The sequence below is a fragment of the Electrophorus electricus genome, chromosome 12 (genome assembly GCF_013358815.1).
Source record: "Electrophorus electricus isolate fEleEle1 chromosome 12, fEleEle1.pri, whole genome shotgun sequence".
NCBI lineage: Eukaryota > Metazoa > Chordata > Actinopteri > Gymnotiformes > Gymnotidae > Electrophorus > Electrophorus electricus.
The window spans coordinates 2117494-2135538 of NC_049546.1; the positions used below are offsets into that span (position 1 = coordinate 2117494).

Consider the following 18045-nt stretch of genomic DNA (forward strand, 5'->3'; position numbering starts at 1 on the left):
CGTCAGAACAGAGATACCCTGAGGTGTCGTGAGAGTAATATAATCAGCTGTGTACTTACAAAAATGCTTTTAATATTATAAAAGCCCACACAATGCAGAGGAATAGCCCGATAAATACAGTTATTGTGATGAGAACAGTTACTATAAGAAATTATTTTTTAAAAAATTTAAAAATAATAAAAACAAACAAAAACACCACACAGTAGCCTAATACTATAACCTTATTATAGTGTATTTGGTTGAAAAAGATTTGTTTGGTAGGTAGCATTTCTTTGTAGGCTATTATGTTACATATATTTATATAGGCATGCATTTAATGGAGATAATCATAAACCTAACTTTGTGAAGTAAGTGAAAATGTATATTTATTTACAGTGAAAAATGCAATTTGATACTGTTGGCTTCTCATGACACCAAGGGACTCCTGTGGCAGTTGAAAACTGCACTGTTTAGCAGTTTAGTTAACCAGTTCTGTACAGCACCTACTAATGTGGAATACTACTACAACAACAACAACAACAATAATAATAATAAATTAATATGGATTAGTGAGGAACCCCCCCACAGAACTACTGTTGTTTTCTGGTATGCACCCCAATGCATCCCAGTTGAGGATTTACCCATATAACACACCATCAGGGAAAATGCTCTTGTGATGATGTATGAGCAGATGTTTAAAGTGATTTCCCTGATTAAGATGAAACTGAGCCATTAATGCTGAAGTGAAAGTATTTCTCATTTTAACTTGAAAAAAAGATTTTTCTCCAAAACTGTCTTCAGTCACTTTCAGTTGTTTATTCTAAACCATTCTTCAATCATCCGATAGGCTCTCTCCGTGCCGTCCAACAGCGTTACACACTAGCACCGAGGGGTTTTTTTCCTTCAGAAAACTGACTGTTCTGTTGGTCTTAACCAGACTTTTACCCCTCCGATCAGATCAAAGGTCATCAAGCTTCCATGTGTTCTGGGGAAAGGTGACAGGATTGCAGCATAGACAGGCCTCGATGGTTCCACCTCTGTGACACCCAGACTTCAGACTAATTCAAATTAGTGATGAGTAAATGTAAAATTACACCAAATGCAAAAGATAAATTGATATAAATGAAGCAAATTATTTTTTAATTCTTAAAAAAAAAAAAAAAAAAAAAACAAAGAAAAAAAAACAAACCTGAAATGACAAACACTTTTCATTATCAATGAAAAACACCCTGTTCCATAAATACTACATGGTGAAGCCAAGAGTGTCTACATTTTAAACTATAAAGTCAAAAACATGGCGGCAAAAAAAAAAAAAAAAAAAAAAAGCAAGATAATTGTGAACCATAGAAATAAATGGTCAAAAATAGAGGAACATCTATTGTAATGTTTCAAATTTCTAACAGAGATTACTAAAATACTGATGAAGAAGGCCATCAAATAAATGAATATCAAGTTGCATAGCAGTTTTTGTCCAGCAGATGAGGACAGTGAAGAACTCATACTGAGGCTAAAGGCAGGACACCTAAGGGTGGTGATATCACCCCCCCACACACACACTTTTGTGCCAAATGGTGCCTTTTATCCTTCAATTGACAATGGCACCGTTTGGCTACATTAAACAGGAACCCAGTATGAAGTGCACCACCACCACGCATCTGTGCATCTTTGGTGGGGAAGTCAAGCCACAGTGTCGCTTCTCTCCACAGTGCTACTCAAGGGCTCGGTGTGACTGGCGTGCGGCTTCACCGTAACCATGCGAACCCTCTCCTCCTGTTTGAAGGTCCCCTCCAGGATCTCCTGGATGGTGGCGAGGACGATGTGGTTGAAGACGATGTCCAGGTGAGGCATGCCCTTAAACTCAGTCACATGCACTTGCTGCTCCTGCTGCCCTATCCAGCGCTTGCACATGCTCATGCTACGGCTGTCTATGGTGTCATCTCCATCGTCATACAAGATGTCCACAGGATCCGCGTCCGGGAACTCCTCGCCGTAGACGTAGGTAACAGGAGTGGGCAGGCCCACGCCATAGAAGCAGTAGACCTCCACGCCAGGGGTGGGGAGGCCTGCTGTAAGTGTCCTGGTGTCCTCCCACATGTACCAGCCGTCCTCGAAGTTGATGTCGGTGAAGAAGCGCTTGTAGTCCTGGTTGGTGTAGTTGAAGGAAGGGGTGGAGATGAAGACATGGTCTTTAGGCCATGCCTCCATGGATGGGAGCAACCACGGGTTTGTGGTGGTCATTCGCTGCTCCTCGCGGATCTTGATGGTGGACACCAGCGGGATACCGTCATTTTCCCCTGAGGAGTTTGGAAAGTCAGCAATCAAAATCAGTTTCTGGTATTCTCTGGCCAGACTCTGTCCATCATGCACTGCATAAAAATCAGCACAATTATTGATTACGCTTAAGATAAGCTTTTATTGCTGAAATGAACATATTTGTGATACTCAAAAGGAAAGAGTATTGATATTTCTTTCACTTCGCTTGAACCTTTTGTACAGGATCAATACGTTTTACTGAAGGAAATACAAGAGCAAATGTTTTCTATGTTTTATCAACATCAGATGAATCTCAAAAGCTCCTTGCAGCCTAGTACACTGAACTTGATAAGTTAACATTTATGTCTGGTGTGGGAGCCAAGAAGTCACTGGTTTGACCCCAGCAGCCAATATCATGCTCCTCATTCCCTCCCCTTATGAAGACAGCTGTTCCATTTCCAACATCCATTTCCAACTGTGACAGGGATCATTACTTCAGGCAGGTAAGGTGGGTGCTCTGGGGGAGGGACATGGGCATGACTCTGGATGATGAAGGGATGGAGTCCAGGTGTGTGCTCCCTGAAGGGGAAGGAGAGAGTGCGCCGTGACAGGCATAGTCACTTTGAGCAGGTGAAATGGGAGACCTGGCTCTTCGGTACGGTGGTCATGTCTGCCCCCTGTTGTACGTGGGTTTGAGACACAGGTATGGTCATTGCCTTCAGCCTTCGTTACACATGGTGTCAGAAGTGGAATGGTGGGGAGGCCATCAGGAGCGTGCCCCAGGTTGATCAACCTCCAACCTCCCTCCACACAGTGAAACCCAGTGCGAAGACCCCTGTTCATGAGGGGCACAGGCGTGGCCCTGATGGACAGGGCAGTTGCATGCAGAGGGACATGTGGAAAGTGTCACGTGCAGGGGCGCTCCCCAGGGGTGAAGGCATTGTGATAGAGATCGTCACTGTCTGAATTGGAGGATGGGGTGACAGAGGCCATCACTTTTGGAAGGTTAAAGGAGTGCTCTGGCTGCTATACCAGGGAGTTGCTCTTTGGTCTGGTGGTCAGAGGTCATGTTTACCACCTGTCAGACCTGGGTAGGGTGGCAGCCTTCATGACACCATCCCAGTAACATTTCCCCCCACTGCCCCGGCCACCTGCTCATTCCCTACCAGCTTCTGACCCACTACGAGTTATTCAGCTCTTCATACCTGGCTGCGGTGTATTGGGAGATTGGAACAAAACAAAAACATGGAGTGATCAAACTGCCATTCAGTCCGATCAGTACTAGTGTGTTGTTGGTACCTGTTGCTAAAACTCTAAGGGACTTCACTGCTCCACCCCAAGGGGCTCCGAGGGAGATGAAGCTCTTAATGTAGCGGTCTTTCCAGGCCTGACTCTGCTGGTTCAAGAAGTAGAGGATGTAGTTGCTTCCCATGCTGTGGCCCAGTAGGTAGACGGGCTGCTTGTACTCGTCATGCATCTCTTCCACCAGGTTCTTCAGGTCTGAGAAATACTCACCCTGCTCATCTTGGGTCCCGCCGCACACAAATGGAAACACAGAATATAAAAATGAACCAAAAACGTGGTGTGAAGGTCACACTTGGGTCAGTATGATACAATAATGTGTTGCAGATGTTGTCGCTGTGGTTCAGAGACGAGACGTGACCATGAAGAGTCAGCAGCTGAACATTTTTTACTAAGGCAATTGTTTGTGTGTGTCAGCACGTGTGAGAGAGAGAGAGAGAGAGAGAGAGAGAGAGAGAGAGAGAGAGAGAGAAGACATAAAATGCTGTGTCCATCTGTGTGCGGAGAGGGAGAGAACTGTGTATGGTTGTGTGTGGGAACCTGTGTGTTTGTGAGCGAGACACGGAGAGGCTTCACTTACTCGGGGCAATCCTCCAGTCATAGGGCGCAGCCCGAATGGTCTTGTTCCGCTCATATCCAATGTTGACCAAGTGTTGAACCATCGTGTGAAAATAACCTAGAACCAGAGGTGCATCAGTAAACACAGACAGAGAGAAGAGCCAAAACGAACAAGGTCAAAGAATGGACATCAGTCCTGCTTGTTTCACTTCAATTCCTTCAGCCCGATTTAAGTTCAGCCACTGCAACCCAGAATTCACATTTACAATCCCAGCACTAACAGTATGGTTCCACGAACCTGAAGCGGACCTTTCAAATTCATTTTATTCATCTAGTGATTCTTAATTGATGGGAATGAATACATCCACTCACCTGCCAGCTTATTCGTATCCAGGAACTCCACCGTGTAAGTCTCACCAAAGCCTGGCACGCGGACTTCAACCCCAGGAGCGTTGGATGTCCTGCGAGTTGTCCGATTATACACAATCCTATGACATGAAGACACACAGCGAGTCTTGTGCAAGAGGCTAACATTTCAGCTCCTTTTCTGTCCTTATTTTAGACATGTAGGAACTGATCTGAGAAGACACAGTGCTTAAGCGTTCAAGTCATGCTCTACTCCTGTCAGCGGAGCCCTCATCAATAATGAAAAAGGGCCGGTCAATAAAACCGAGGCTAACTTCAGGAGCAGGGTTTTAGGTGGACAGTATATTTCTCAGAAAACTTTATTAGTCTACTTCATATTTGTAGAGATTGTACTAAGCACATACAAACAAAATAAAGCGCACAAAAGTGACACGAAGGAGAGGTTTTGGGAGGCCGTAGGTGTTTTGTCTCTAAATGAGGACAAGCTGGCACGCTGCCAGTCTGCAGGATGCTGCGAGCTGTGCAGCGTTCAGCCCAACCAGTGCCGCATTTCCACCAACTCGCGTCATGTTTGCGCAATGTGAAAGCATAAACCAAAACTAGCTACCGCTATGCGTGCATATAATCACCACATCCAACTAAACAAATCTGCCTACAACTCACCTGGAACATCATTTTAAAAGTGATGAGTTCTGTTAAGAGCCTACATGCACATGAAATGTTCTATCTCAGCAAGCACCTCCTTGAGTCGGGAGCCGAGCTCAGCCAGTCCCGCTCCTCACCTCATGTTGTCAATCCAGCAGTCAATACCAATAGGCATGAACATGTTGAGGTCGATCCAGAGGGGAAACCACCCCTCCGACTTCTTGTAGCACAGCCAGTGGACCAGCGTGGGCTTGTCAATCTTGGCCTCAAGGCGGTTTCCCAGATTCCCAGGTACTAGATCACACAGGTTCGAACAGATTTGAGGAGGACGTCGAAGAGTTCGCAGGGGTAGTAAAAAGAGATTTTGCGTCCTCGTGAAAAGCCGTAATTAAGGTTGGCGTCGCTCATAAAATAAGATTATATATATATATATGAAAACAACCCAAACTCTCTTACCGATAATGAGAGGCGGCGTGCTGTTAGAGGGCACGCGAGGTCTGGCTGGTGGTGGGAAGATGACGTTGAGGAGCCAGAATCCTGCAGCCTGCTGCAGCGCGATTAACACCACAGCAGCGCAGGACAGAGCACGCGGACGGCGCATCTTTATTGCCTTCTTTATTTCGCTCTCCGTTAACGGACTCGGCTCTCTCGCGAGACGCCTGTGGAAGCTGCGGAGCAATGACAGTCGCCTGCACCGACGGAGCGCGAGGGGGGTGGCGTGTTCCACTTAAGAACGGCTGAGGTCATCGCCGCGCGCACGCGTTCATTGCTGTCACACGTTCTCATTTAAAACGAGGATTTTGGGAAACGGGGGTCCAGAACGGTATAATAAAGCACAAATAATCGAATATTGTTTCTTGGGGTTCAGTTTAAAAGTTAGAAGTTTAAACCGGTACAACAAAGATATAGAAAAAAGAAGCAACTGCATTTCGTAACACGCACACAGCGAGCAAAGTTACAAAAGGCAAACTGGCTCTATTGATCCGGTATGTCAAGGCTGTTTTGCTACATAGTGTTGTACAGCCAAATATTTACCAGAGTGGTGGAAGATTTAACTTTTCCCGATAGGCTAGGGCATATCTTAGTGCTTATTATAGCACTGGTTTTCTTAACTGGTTTCCGTGAATAGGCCAATGCTGATTTGTAGGAACAAAATTCCCTGGTAATTAGAGTTTTCTATCAGATAGAGTCACACTCGCAAAAACCTGAAGTAGGAATATATATATATATATATATCTCCTTGAGACCCTTCACCAACAACAACGCATGAGTAGTTCATATGTATTATTGTATTATCTAGACCTGGGTGCAGTATTATCATTACTTAGCTTATTTCTTCGGCAACTGTTTCCAAGGTGTGGTCACCATGGCAACCAAACGAAACGTAGTAAACAACCGTTCGTGTTGCTGACACAAGGTAGGCGCACTGTAGTCCAGAGAGCAAGCAAAGAGAAAAAAATGTGTATCAGTTTTAATGCTCCTTTAAAATATGGTTTAGCTGGCATATCTTTCGATTTGCGGTCTGAGTTATCCACACTTAACAAGCCATCTAGTTAGCTAGCTAAGCTAAGATAATCTTTTATTATGAGCAGCTACCGAGCTTAGCTAGTAGCTACTGTTCACTTGGCTGTGTCACAAGAATAAATTACATTTCTTTGGTACTGGGTAATTAAGCACATTAAGCATGTTTAATATCTGTGGGAGAAACAGCTTTTTAAAGGAAACCATTGATTTGCTACCAAAACCCAGAAAAAAAACTCGCTGGCAAATGTGTGCACTTTTCGCCCATAGACCATAAATTTAATTTTCAGAGGAAAATTACATTCGTACCTTCATTCTTTATTTTGTGTTAAATGACTTTTTTTTTTTTGTTCATTTTAAAGAAAAGGGTTGTATTACCAAAAGAGAGGTGCAAACACTCTCCTCTCATCCACATTGTCACCCCTGCTTACATAGACGTTGGGCACTGGGAGTTCAGTGGTTCAGGTACTTGACTGCCAAGTTGCCATTTTTGGGCCCCTGAGCAAGACCCTTAACCCTCAATTGCTCAATTTGTACTCAGTCATAACTGTAAGTCGCTTTGGATAAAAAGCGTCAGCTAAATGCTGTAAATGTAGATGTTTCCATGTTTAAATGGAAGTCAAGTGGAAACAATCTAAAGCACGCCAGTGTGAAAGAAATGCATTTAATTAAGATTTACAATACATCTTGAAACAATAAAATGGTAGTTTTAAATAAATAAAATAGTTTTTATACATATATTTTTAGTCTTCCCTTTAGGAACTTACACTTACCAGACACCTTTTTAGGAACACCTACCTTGTACCTACACTCATTGGCCTTTTTATAAGGTACAACTATGCTATGGGTGTGTTTATGGGTCCCACCTGTTGGCATCCACATTTCATCAACCGCTCTCTGTTCCATTGTCAGTATTCAGCAGTCAGTCTTTAAGCACAGGGCCACTACTGACTTTTTGGAGATGTTTTGGGTGGGCCATGCTTGACAGCATAAATGCTGATATAGTAATGGTGTGGTTGCAGCTGTGGAACTGCTACAAGGTCATAAGGTACAGCAGGGGTGTTTAAGCGTGTCACCGCTGGGTATAGAGTGGACCGTCACCCGGAAATATCTGAAACTGACCACTAACGAAGGGCTAGAGAAGGACTAACAGAACTGACAACGCATGGACAGTTTATAGATTAAACTGTTCAACCGTGTTTCAAATAATCTGGGCGGTGACTGCAAATCTCAGTAGATCTGAGTAGCCTTTTGATCATGAATACTGATGAGGGTTTTTTTTTTTGTTTTTTTTTTTGTATATTCTACACCAGTGAAGGGGTTTTGAGCTCCAACAATAGGAAGTAGCATTTTCAAGTGTGTGTTCCACATTTTAGTTCACCACATCTTCCTGGTTTGTAGATGGAGGTACTGCCTGAGGTGGAGCCTGAGATGGAAGGAGCAGAACAGGAGGAGGCAGGAGAGGACGAAGGTCTGCGGGATTTGCAGGAGCTGGAGGAGATGCTGTCCAGAGTGCACGTGGCCCCCCGGGCTCCTCACCTGTGAGGTTACTCACGTTCATGGGCGTACGGTAAACTCTATACAAGCTCCCTTTAAAAATGTCCCCTTATCACAGTTACAACAGATGATGCTCCAAGCTCACAATCACCACAGCAGTTTACATTTCAGAATCATTAACCGCAGAAAGACACAAGGCACCATACACACATTATGTCATCAGGGACAACGAACTCTGAAAAACCTCCCACGGCAGAGACAGCATAGACCGTCTGTTTAGCAAACCTTGACCGTTAGCGTCGGTGAGCCGGACTGAAGCTGCTGGAGCTTCCGTACGGAACCTGTCTTTCCCTGCAGGCTGGAACCGGATCCTGGAGTGGACCAGCGAGAGTGGCCTTCCTCCTACAGGGAGAACTCTTCTCAGGAGAACCTGCTGCTGGCCATGGCAGAGAACGTCCGCTGCCAGTACGCTCACCTGTACCCTGACCGCAGACCCCTGTTCCTCTGTCCCGAGAACGAGTGTGGCGTGAAGGTGCGCACTGCACCGTCCTGCTTCGAGCACACCTCAGTAACTCCCCGAGTGCTGCAGTAGAGAAGTCCCTTCCTCAGCCTCGCACTACCTCACACACCCCATGTTCGCGTACTTAGAAGGGTCCACTGGGGAGATTGGATTCAAAAACTCCGTTAGCAAGCCGCAGTAGTACTGGCATTGTGTCCTATTACTGGCAACGGGATCCTTCCCGTTCTGGCCTACAGATGAGGCAGCATGACTCAGCATTTCCTCAGACTGCTTTCCTTCTGTGTCTTCTGCCCCTCACGACAGAAGTTTGTGAGCACCACGCTGCGTCCGACGCTCTTGCCGATCCCTGAGCTCTACCACTGGCAGGGCTGTGCCAGCTTCGTCTCTGACTTCCTCTCCCTGGAGCTGCTGGACCCCCCCATCGACCTGGTGGGAACTGTTCACTGTGCGAGCACGTCATTAAACATACAGCCTAATAACGGTGTGTGCGGTGCCGTTAAACGGCTGCGGTTGCCTTATGGCATTTAAGAGACAATCTTATGCGGAGTGTGTGTGTGTGTTTGTGTGTGTGTGCTTCTCGGTAATCCTCCCCAACCTGCTACAGAAGTGATGTATCCTTCACACTGGTGTGTGTTTTTGTCTAGCCCAAACAGCTGCGCTCCCCTACGTGGGTCCTGAAGACTCAGAGGGGCAGCTGCTTCGACTTCTCCACCCTCCTGTGCAGCCTGTTGCTGGGCGCCGGCTACGATGCCTACTGCGTCAGCGGCTACGCCGTAAAGGAGATGTGCCTTCTCAACCAGAGCCACCAGGAGTGTCCCTTACTGCGGCCCAGTATCAGTGTGGGTGGCCAACCTGGCATACTGACATACATCACCCACTCACAACGCCGGGAGAGGAGTGGGGGCGTGTTGTGGACATCTTTATTTTATAAAGATGCATGTGTGTGTGTATGTGTGTGCGTGTGTGCGTTCAGGAGGAGGTAGCTGAGCAGAAGCAGGAGGTGCGGAGGTACTCGGCGAAGGCCCCCCGTGACCTGCAGAGGTACTCGGTGAAGGCCCCCCGTGACCTACGGAGCAGCTTTGAGCTGCGTCAGGCGGAGGCGTGTGCAGTGCAGCTCAGGACACAGCAGGACGCGCAGGGACTGAGGGAGGTTAGACAAAGCATAACTGTACGGGGACCACACACTTCAACACGTGTGTATGTTAGCAGGCGTTAAGGACACAGCTAAGACAGTGTCTCACATTCCCGATTGCTGCAGAGACAATGTTGACATCACTGTGTGATAGTGAATGATAGTAAACAGATAAGTGTATTTTTAGTCCTAATGAAGAATCAGCCCTCTGAGAACAGCTACTGTACTACAGAGTTAGGAAAGAACTGGGATCTGATCCTAACACACATCCTGGCTTAGCCATCATGACCACACAGAGTGAACCACACACACACACACACACATACACACAGGCTGAATCACACACACACACAGAGTGAACCACACACCACACAGCCTGTATTCCAGCCTGGCTAAGATGGACACTTCAGATTCACAAAGAACAAGTCCTCCCCAGGTCCAAGCCAGCTGGTCCAAGCCAGCAGGTAGAATTAATCAGTGAGATCAACTGGGTGATACAGTACTATGGCGTGACTTTATGGCCAGTGGAGGGCTAGTTTTTCTCTGAAGGGAACTTGAGAGACAGCTGCTTTTTTGTAGGAGAGCGAGAGCCCGCCCCCAGATCCTCTCTATGGCCTGAGGATTCACTGCTGGGTGCTGGTGTTGCCGGGGAACCGGGAGGTACCGGACAGCTTCTTCATCGAGCCACTCACAGGCCAGAGCTACCCCACCACCAGCAACCAGTTCCTGGGGATTGAGTGCATTTGGAATCAGCAGAACTACTGGGTCAACATGCAAGACTGTCGTTTCGGCTGCGCGGTCAGTGTGTGTGTGTGTGTGTGTGCGTGCAGGTGTAATGGGTGAGAGACATTTTTATGGCAATAAATGATTTTAAAGGTACATTTTTGTGTGTGTTTTTACTAAGCTCTACGTGCCATTATGATTCAGTTCCATGACACAGTACAGTCCAGTGGTATTAATGGTCTGGATTCCTGGAACTAGGTTTTCACGTAATGGATCCCAGTTCCATTGGTGAGCGAGGCCTACACTTAGCCTGGGTTTGGGAAACCTTGTTTGTGCGTTTCTCAGGAGATGACCTATGACCTGGGTGATCCTGTAAAGTGGGAATATTTGCTGTGTAGCTCCATGTGCCAGTCGCTACTCCTCGTTCCTGACACGAAGAGACAGCATGAGACAGAGGACGAGGATGAGGAGGAGGTACGTATGGTAGACTGAGCCATTCTTCCTCACTGGGAAACCTTACGCTTACATTTACAGCATTAGGCTGATGGCCTTGTCCATAGAGACTACTGAAGTACGCTGTAATACCTCAAAAACATATAAACATTTTTATAAAATACATGCTCACTTTGTGCATTCAAAAGGTGGGTGTTAGATAAAAGGCGATAACTGACACCTTTAAATCGTTGTGTTATTGGTCCAGCCCACTTGACCTTGGCCCGAGCGTAACGTGACCTGTTAGCTAAACTGAGGTTGATACCTGCTCTAAGGCTTCCATAAGACAAAACAAAAGACAAAAGTTTTTTTCGTCACTGCTCAATATCATCTTGCAAATATTTCGTGTGAGCCAAGACCGTTGATTTTAATGCTCCACATTTATGGCGAATGGAAAAAGCAAACACCTACATAAACAGCAACCGTTCAATTTCGATGGCTATTTTTAGAGCGATCCTTTTCTTGTTTGTTGTTTGCGTTCCTCTCTGAATGTACCACTATACCTTCCTGTATCATCTGTGTAGTGTGTGTTCCCGTCTGCGTGCAGCGTCCTGTATTCAACCTGTTTAGGGCTTATTTCTACAGGAAGCAAAAGAAGAACAGAAAGTGTTTCACATGCCCCCATCTTGGGTAATGAAGATCCACATTTCAAGAGAAGGTATCCACCCCATTTGACTTTTGACCCATGCATATCCTTTCATAACTCCTGCATACCAGTCACACTGACCTGGTGCCCTCCATCACGTTTTGTAAGTGGCAATGTTATTTTTGGGGGGATGTGCAGATATGGAAAATCGTTGTCCCGGTGGCAGGAAGCTTATCCGATACAGGAAGGCCACGGTGGAGATGTTTGCGCCTTATCTCCTGAAGAACGGACTGGTCAGGAAGCTCACTACGTATGACGACCTGGACTGTAAGCTTGCCTGAGTGGCCATTTGTTTTGTTTTGTTTTTAGTTTCAGCCTGCTGCATATACATCAGCTGATGTCAGTCTTTAGTCGGTGATTGGCTCATTCTTCTAGAGCTGATGAGGAAAAAAGTCGTACCTGATTTCATTTCATTTCAGGCATTTAGCTGATACTTTTATCCAAATCGACTTACAATTATGACTGAGCAATCGAGGGCGGTTATGGGTCTTGCTCAGGCGCCCAACAGTGGGGCTTGAACCAGCAAGCCTTGGATTACAAGTCAAGGACCATCACCGCTTAGCTACCACTGCCCTGATGGTCTTCAGCACCGTCTCCTCTTCCTCCTCCTCTGTGTTTGTGGGGAAGGCACCCAGGCCAACACGGTGACTGAGTGGTATAGGCACCGACATGACCAGCTGCAGCAGAGGGAACCGAATAAAGCCTCCAGTGTCACCTTGGAGCAGTTCAATCCAGGGCGGAGCTACGCTCTGAAAAGTAATAAAGCCACGGAATCTGATACATACATAATCATTATTATTGTTGTTGGGTTTGTTTACATGTACACTAGCATAAAGTCTAAAGTTCCCATGAGTGGTAAACCGGCTGTGTAGGCCACAGGTACGTCACTCTGCTGTCTGAGACGGAGCGTCAGATGGACTTCTACAGCCATGCACGGCCCGACAGCCTGGCCCGCCGGGTGGAGACGCCCTGCGAGATGACCGAGACCTTCGACAGTCGACCCGACTTCCTCTACTACCGCCACGTCGTTTTTAGCAAGCGGGTTGGAACTAACAGTCCGGGAGGAACGCCCGAACAACGACCCGTCCAGGTAATGACCACACACACACACACACACACACACACACACACACCCTCAGCTTTTCAACTGCTGAAGCACTGAATACTGTTAACATTAACCATACATATAATCATCATCATCATCATTTGTTTAGCAGTTTCTCAAACACAGTTTATGTGTTTTAAGTACTCTACAGAAAATAGATGGTACATGGGATAATAAAGACTATTACATCCTGACATCTATCATCTCAAGAAGGTGTATGCCAAAAACTAAAATGAAAGAGAATTAAAGAAAAAGAAAACTAAGTTAAATGTGATTAATTTGAGAATGAGGTTCATTTTAAAATACACTAGAAAGAAAAAATTAAAAGAATGAATAAAGTAAAAATATTTACATGAATTATTTAAAATAAATATTGAAAAATTATAAAATAATAACCTAAATATTATTTAATAATAAATAATTAGAAAATATTTACATAACTATTTAAACCAAAGTGCACAGTAAAAGTGAAAACAGTATTTTAAAACCAGTTGCTACAGAGCAGCTTAATAAAAGGCCTTACAGAAAGGCCCTGAAAGTGCTTAAGCCATCACAGGCCCATCAGCATGTTGGCTGCATGCCTCGTGATCCACCTGTGGGAGAGAGGGCAGGAACAGGTCAACAATTAAAAGTAGGCAGCAGTATTTTAGGGTCAGTTCTGAACGACACAGGTGCTCAGATGGGTGTAATATGACCTTTTGTTGCACCTGCTAGTATTCTGGCCTCTGTAGGCTTGAGAGCGTTCGTGGGGAGATCTGCTAGCAGAGCACTATGGCAGTCCGAACGAGATGATACGAATGCCTGCACAAGCTGTTGGATATCAGCTGCAGTGAGGATACTTCTGACCTTGGCTGTGTTATGAAGACGATAGAATGCTGTTCTTTAGACATTATTAACATGGCCTTTAAAACCTAGGTCATAGTTCACTGATCAAGACAAGCTACTGAACCTGTGTGCTCACAAGTGTTTCTGATAAATTCCATTTTGTCATCACTGAGTTTCAGGAAATTATGACCCACCCAGCACTCGATATCTTCTAGACAGTTAAAAGTCAACGGTGCACTGGGTATCAGTGTTCATGGACATATATCACTGTGTGTCGTCTGAGATATATTTGCTGACAGCTGTGGCAAACGGAAGCATGAAGAGATTAACGAGTGCTGGTCCCAGAATTTAACCCTGGGGGACACCACAGGATATGGTGTGGCATTTAGAGCTGCTTGCACCAAATGTGACATAGTGCTCACGACTGGTCAGATATGACTGGAACCAGTTCAGACTAATTCTAGTTAGGCCAACCCAGTCTCTTATACGGTTTAGCAGTATACAGTGGTGTACTGTATTGAATGTTGCACTGAGATAGAGAAGAACCAGTATAGAAAGGTTACCGGTGTCAAGGTTTAATTTAAGATTAAACAAAGCCTTTGGTTAGAGTGGTTACTATTAGCTCTAAAACTAATTTAATTCATTACTATTTAAATTTTGTTGAAGTTGAAAAGAGACCACCTTCTCAATAATCTCTCCTACAAATGGAATATTAGAGATCAGTCTATAATTACTGAGAATAGCGAGGTCAAATTTTTTCTTTTTTGGAAGAGGCCTGATAACTGCTGTTCTGAGACTCTGGTCATAGGTTCTATGTTAATATGTCTGATTGGCAATTATAACAATGCTCCTTGACAAAGCAGCGAATGTTTGTTTAAAGTATTTGAAAGGTATGGTGTCTAGAGGACAGCTAGTAGTGTTTAATAAAGACTTTTGTGATTTAAAGGTCGATTTCTAAGAACTCAGATAAGGCACATTCTGTCAAACTACGACCTAGCAGGTCGGGGGGGCTGTGGACTTCGTGCAATGCTGTTCCTTATGGAGGAGATTTTACTAGCAAAGAATTCAGTAATTCTTCACATTTGTCATTAGACATTTCTAATGAGGTGCTAGGAGATGAGTGGTTAACCAATCTGTCAGTTGTAGTAAAATGAAATTTAGGGTTATTTAGGGGGCTTTCAATCAGGCTTGAAAAGTAAGTCTTGGTACTGCATATCTGTGTGTTGAGTTCAGTTTACAGATTTATACCCAATTAATGAGGCAGAATTTTTCCACTCATCTTAAGTAGGGCCGTTTCTCTGTTTAGCTGTTAGAGGTGCTATAGCTTTCGGACATTCCTTCAGGACAAGCTGTCCACCAGGTTCTCGCAAGATTAGAGAATGTGTCACTGGGTCATCTGTAATGGAGAGCTTTCTAACAGTTTTCTTAGTGGTTTTAGCAGTAGGATCTGCAGGCTTGTCAAGATAGATTGTAAAATCACCAGTGAGCAAAATATGGTCATATTCAATCATTGTTTCTGTTAACAGATCGCCAAATTCATCAAGGAAACCAGGCTGATGTCTAGGGGTGTGATATAGGGCATTCATTAAAACTCAGTGATTGCCCCTAAGCTTAATAGCAAAAGTGCTGTAATCGCCAAAATGTTGTTTAAGATTGATCTTGCTGTGAAAAATATGTGTACTTTTCCATAGCCAGCCTCTGTTACTTAGAAGCCTGTTCTGCCTGGGCTTACATTACCTGGAACTTGGGTCAGTGGTGTGTGTGTGTGTGTGTGTGTGTGTGTGTGTGTGTGTGTGTGTGTGTGTGTGTGTGTGTGTGTGTGTGTGTGTGTGTGTGTGTGTGTGTGTGTGTGTGTGTGTGTGTCCGCAGAAGGTAGTGGAGAGGTTCCACAGGGACAGGTCAAAACCGGCTGCTCAGGACGTAGCCGAGCGAGTGTTCTTGCTGTCAGAAGATCGGATCCAGGTGACGTACCATCGGGAGGAGGACAGAATCATCCCTGCCTGGCAAGACTTCGTCAAACCCCACAACGTGGGCACCTCCCAAATCCCACATGCCTTCACGCCACAGATGGTCTCCACGTTTCAGGTCGGGTGTTTCATGTGAGACGAAGCAAACCACAAGCATTGTGCAACACTGCCCTCTGGTGGCCATCCGGATCTACTGCTGATCTCGGTCCTGGATATCTATGGCCCTGCAGAATTTAGTTCCAACTCGAATATTCAGAATAATTGTCCAGATGAACTGAATCGGTGTCGGGTCAGAGCTGAACTCTGCAGGGCGGTAGATTGACAGGAGTCTAGCTGGGTACGCCTGACCTATGGGAAAAGCAGTTACATTTTTCGCTTTAACCTCTTGCCGCTGCCGTACCTACAGGTGGACCCGTCTGAGAAACCCTGCAAGAACCTGCTTCTGTACGAGACCCTCATGGCGCTGATGAAGGAGGAAGAGAATGTCCTCATCAGGATCAGGGAGTCTGAGAATGAGGTAGAGACAGAGTCCTCGTTCCTCTAAAAAACATGCTCCTCTTCGCCCGCGCTGGTTATATTGTATAAGGCAACACTTTTCTGTCCGTAGGTTCCGCTCAGATATGCACAATTGACGGAACATTTGGTGTTTGCGCCAGTAGAGTTTTTACTGTGTTCTGCAAACTCCCATTTATCTTGTAATATCAAGATTATATTCTTTAGTAAATGATTATTTTAAGATATTTGCCTTAAATAGAGGACTTGTCAAGTCAAATGGCTGCAGAAACCCATACAAGAAGACAAAGTTTTGCCGTCTGAAAACAACTGAACGCTGCATGCTCGATGTCCTGTTTACAGAGCGTTACAGGATGACAGGAATTCACAGGAAAAACTGGCTCTACAACAGTGGTCTTACTCTGGGAAATTAACAGGCTTGTGTGTGTGTGTGTGTGTGTGTGTGTGTGTGTGTGTGTGTGTGTGTGTGTGTGTGTGTGAGGTGAGGGCCATCCTGGCTGCCAGAGAGCAGGAGGAGAGCACCATCGAACTTCAGATCTCCATCTACGACACCGCCAGGAATGAGAAGGCAGGCCACCACCGGGAGGAGCTGGTTAGACAAACTTATTACCAACAACTTACTCCTCTTCATCTTTACATATCTATATTTCTAACTTCACTTAATTTCACTGAGAACAATTAAGTAATTAAAGGTACAATAAAAGCCATTTTACCTGAACAAAGAGCTGCAGATCTCAACTACTCATCATTTAACATCACTGTCTACTCAAATATTACAGATTTGGATAAATTCTTTAGTGACTTCTATCCTTACACACACACACACACACACACTGTACTTTTAAAGCACTGGTTTGTGTGATCTTTGTCTCAGCACACAATAACAAAATTGTCGAGCCTTTAACAATGTCGCCTCCTTTTCCCGTCCTGCTGCTTCTCCGCCTCCCGCAGGAGCGCACGGCAGAGGAGGAGCGTCTGCGGAGGGAGGAGGAGAAGGAACTGGACGTCCTGGCACCGTTCCTGGCCCGGCACGGGGATCCAGAGAGCCTGACCCGGGAGCAGGCCCTTCAGATCCGAGCGGACTGCCTGTCCCATCTCAAACAGCGGCTCATATCCAGAGCCAACCGCATCCAGTCGTGTTTTGAGAAGGTCTCGCTGCAATAAACAACAACAAAAAAACACCACCACGTGTCTAATGTATGGCTGTTCAACTGAGAGCCTCTAATCCTGCAGAACTCTGCCTCTTTCACTAATAAACCCCGCCTCTTCAACAATGGCACAATACAAAACCCAGGAGATTTGAAAATGGCCCTAATCTACCGTATATCTATCTGTATGAGATGTCCAGAAACTTCATGGCTAAACCTTCCCCACCTCTCTGTCTCTGTGCAGGAGACCCAGGAGCTGCAGCAGAAACAGCTTTGGTACCAGAAGAATGAGCCCACCATGACAAAGGACGACGAAGACTCGTACCTGTCCTATTGCTCTGACGCTTTGTTCAGGATTGAGGTCCTGAAGCTCCGTCTGAGCCGGTAGGTTTTTCTTTGTCCTTCCACGGATCCGATTTGGTTCACTTTAGAGTATCGATGCCGATTCTTTCAGGACACAACACAGTCCAAGGGAGAACTGTGAATTGTGTTTTTACATATTCACACACAAAAATATATACAAGCTATTTTTTAAGCTACATTTTCCATTAGAAGGTCACTGGGTTAGCGCACAGCTTTGCCCCGGACCTTGTGACTTTAGAGCACAGTGGTTTGTCCTCCTGTGAGGACCACAGAGCCCTGAAGACCATGGCTATGTTGCAGGCACAAGGACGGAGCGGCCCAGAGGTACCTGGCACTGGACGAGAGACTGAAGCAGGACCCCAGACTGGCGCTGCACCTGAGCTGAGACTGTGCTGGAACATTCCGAGATTCCCTGCGTTTAGGCTACTGTGTTTGGTTTCATTAAATGTCATTTACGTTCTGACAGATCATACAGAGTCAGTGTGATGCT

The 18045-nt window shown here is 45.5% G+C and overlaps 2 protein-coding genes across 2 annotated transcripts; one reads left to right on the forward strand and one right to left on the reverse strand.

Annotated features, from left to right (window-relative positions):
• Positions 1–1129: 1129 nt before the first annotated feature.
• On the reverse strand, positions 1130–5839 carry lcat (lecithin-cholesterol acyltransferase). Its single transcript, XM_027017163.2, has 6 exons — positions 5560–5839; positions 5241–5397; positions 4465–4580; positions 4115–4210; positions 3532–3756; positions 1130–2273 (listed from the first exon to the last, which is right to left on the reverse strand). The coding sequence occupies exons 1-6, from the start codon at positions 5702–5704 to the stop codon at positions 1657–1659; spliced, it is 1356 nt and encodes a 451-aa protein (XP_026872964.2). The 5' UTR covers positions 5705–5839; the 3' UTR covers positions 1130–1656.
• A 630-nt stretch (positions 5840–6469) lies between these two features.
• Positions 6470–18022, forward strand: ccdc135 (coiled-coil domain containing 135). The gene is made up of 18 exons (XM_027017192.2): positions 6470–6520; positions 8026–8165; positions 8479–8653; positions 8945–9070; positions 9286–9480; positions 9615–9791; positions 10353–10571; positions 10842–10970; positions 11574–11646; positions 11773–11901; positions 12262–12390; positions 12507–12724; positions 15434–15649; positions 15938–16048; positions 16526–16636; positions 16996–17193; positions 17437–17576; positions 17856–18022. Exons 2-18 carry the CDS (start codon positions 8026–8028, stop codon positions 17938–17940), a joined length of 2571 nt encoding a protein of 856 aa, XP_026872993.2. The 5' UTR covers positions 6470–6520; the 3' UTR covers positions 17941–18022.
• Positions 18023–18045: the final 23 nt, after the last annotated feature.

Bases quoted from the DNA above. Each gene is read 5' to 3' on its own strand.
- lcat (XM_027017163.2), bottom strand. From the start codon at position 5,704: ATGCGCCGTCCGCGTGCTCTGTCCTGCGCTGCTGTGGTGTTAATCGCG. The intron at 4,581-5,240 runs GTGAGGAGCGGG...TTCATGTCATAG, and splicing joins TGCTGGATTGACAACATGAG to GATTGTGTATAATCGGACAA. The intron at 2,274-3,531 runs GTACCAACAACA...CAAACTCCTCAG, and splicing joins CCTTAGAGTTTTAGCAACAG to GGGAAAATGACGGTATCCCG.
- ccdc135 (XM_027017192.2), top strand. From the start codon at position 8,026: ATGGAGGTACTGCCTGAGGTGGAGCCTGAGATGGAAGGAGCAGAACAG. The intron at 9,792-10,352 runs GTTAGACAAAGC...GCTTTTTTGTAG, and splicing joins ACGCGCAGGGACTGAGGGAG to GAGAGCGAGAGCCCGCCCCC. The intron at 17,577-17,855 runs GTAGGTTTTTCT...GCTATGTTGCAG, and splicing joins CTGAAGCTCCGTCTGAGCCG to GCACAAGGACGGAGCGGCCC.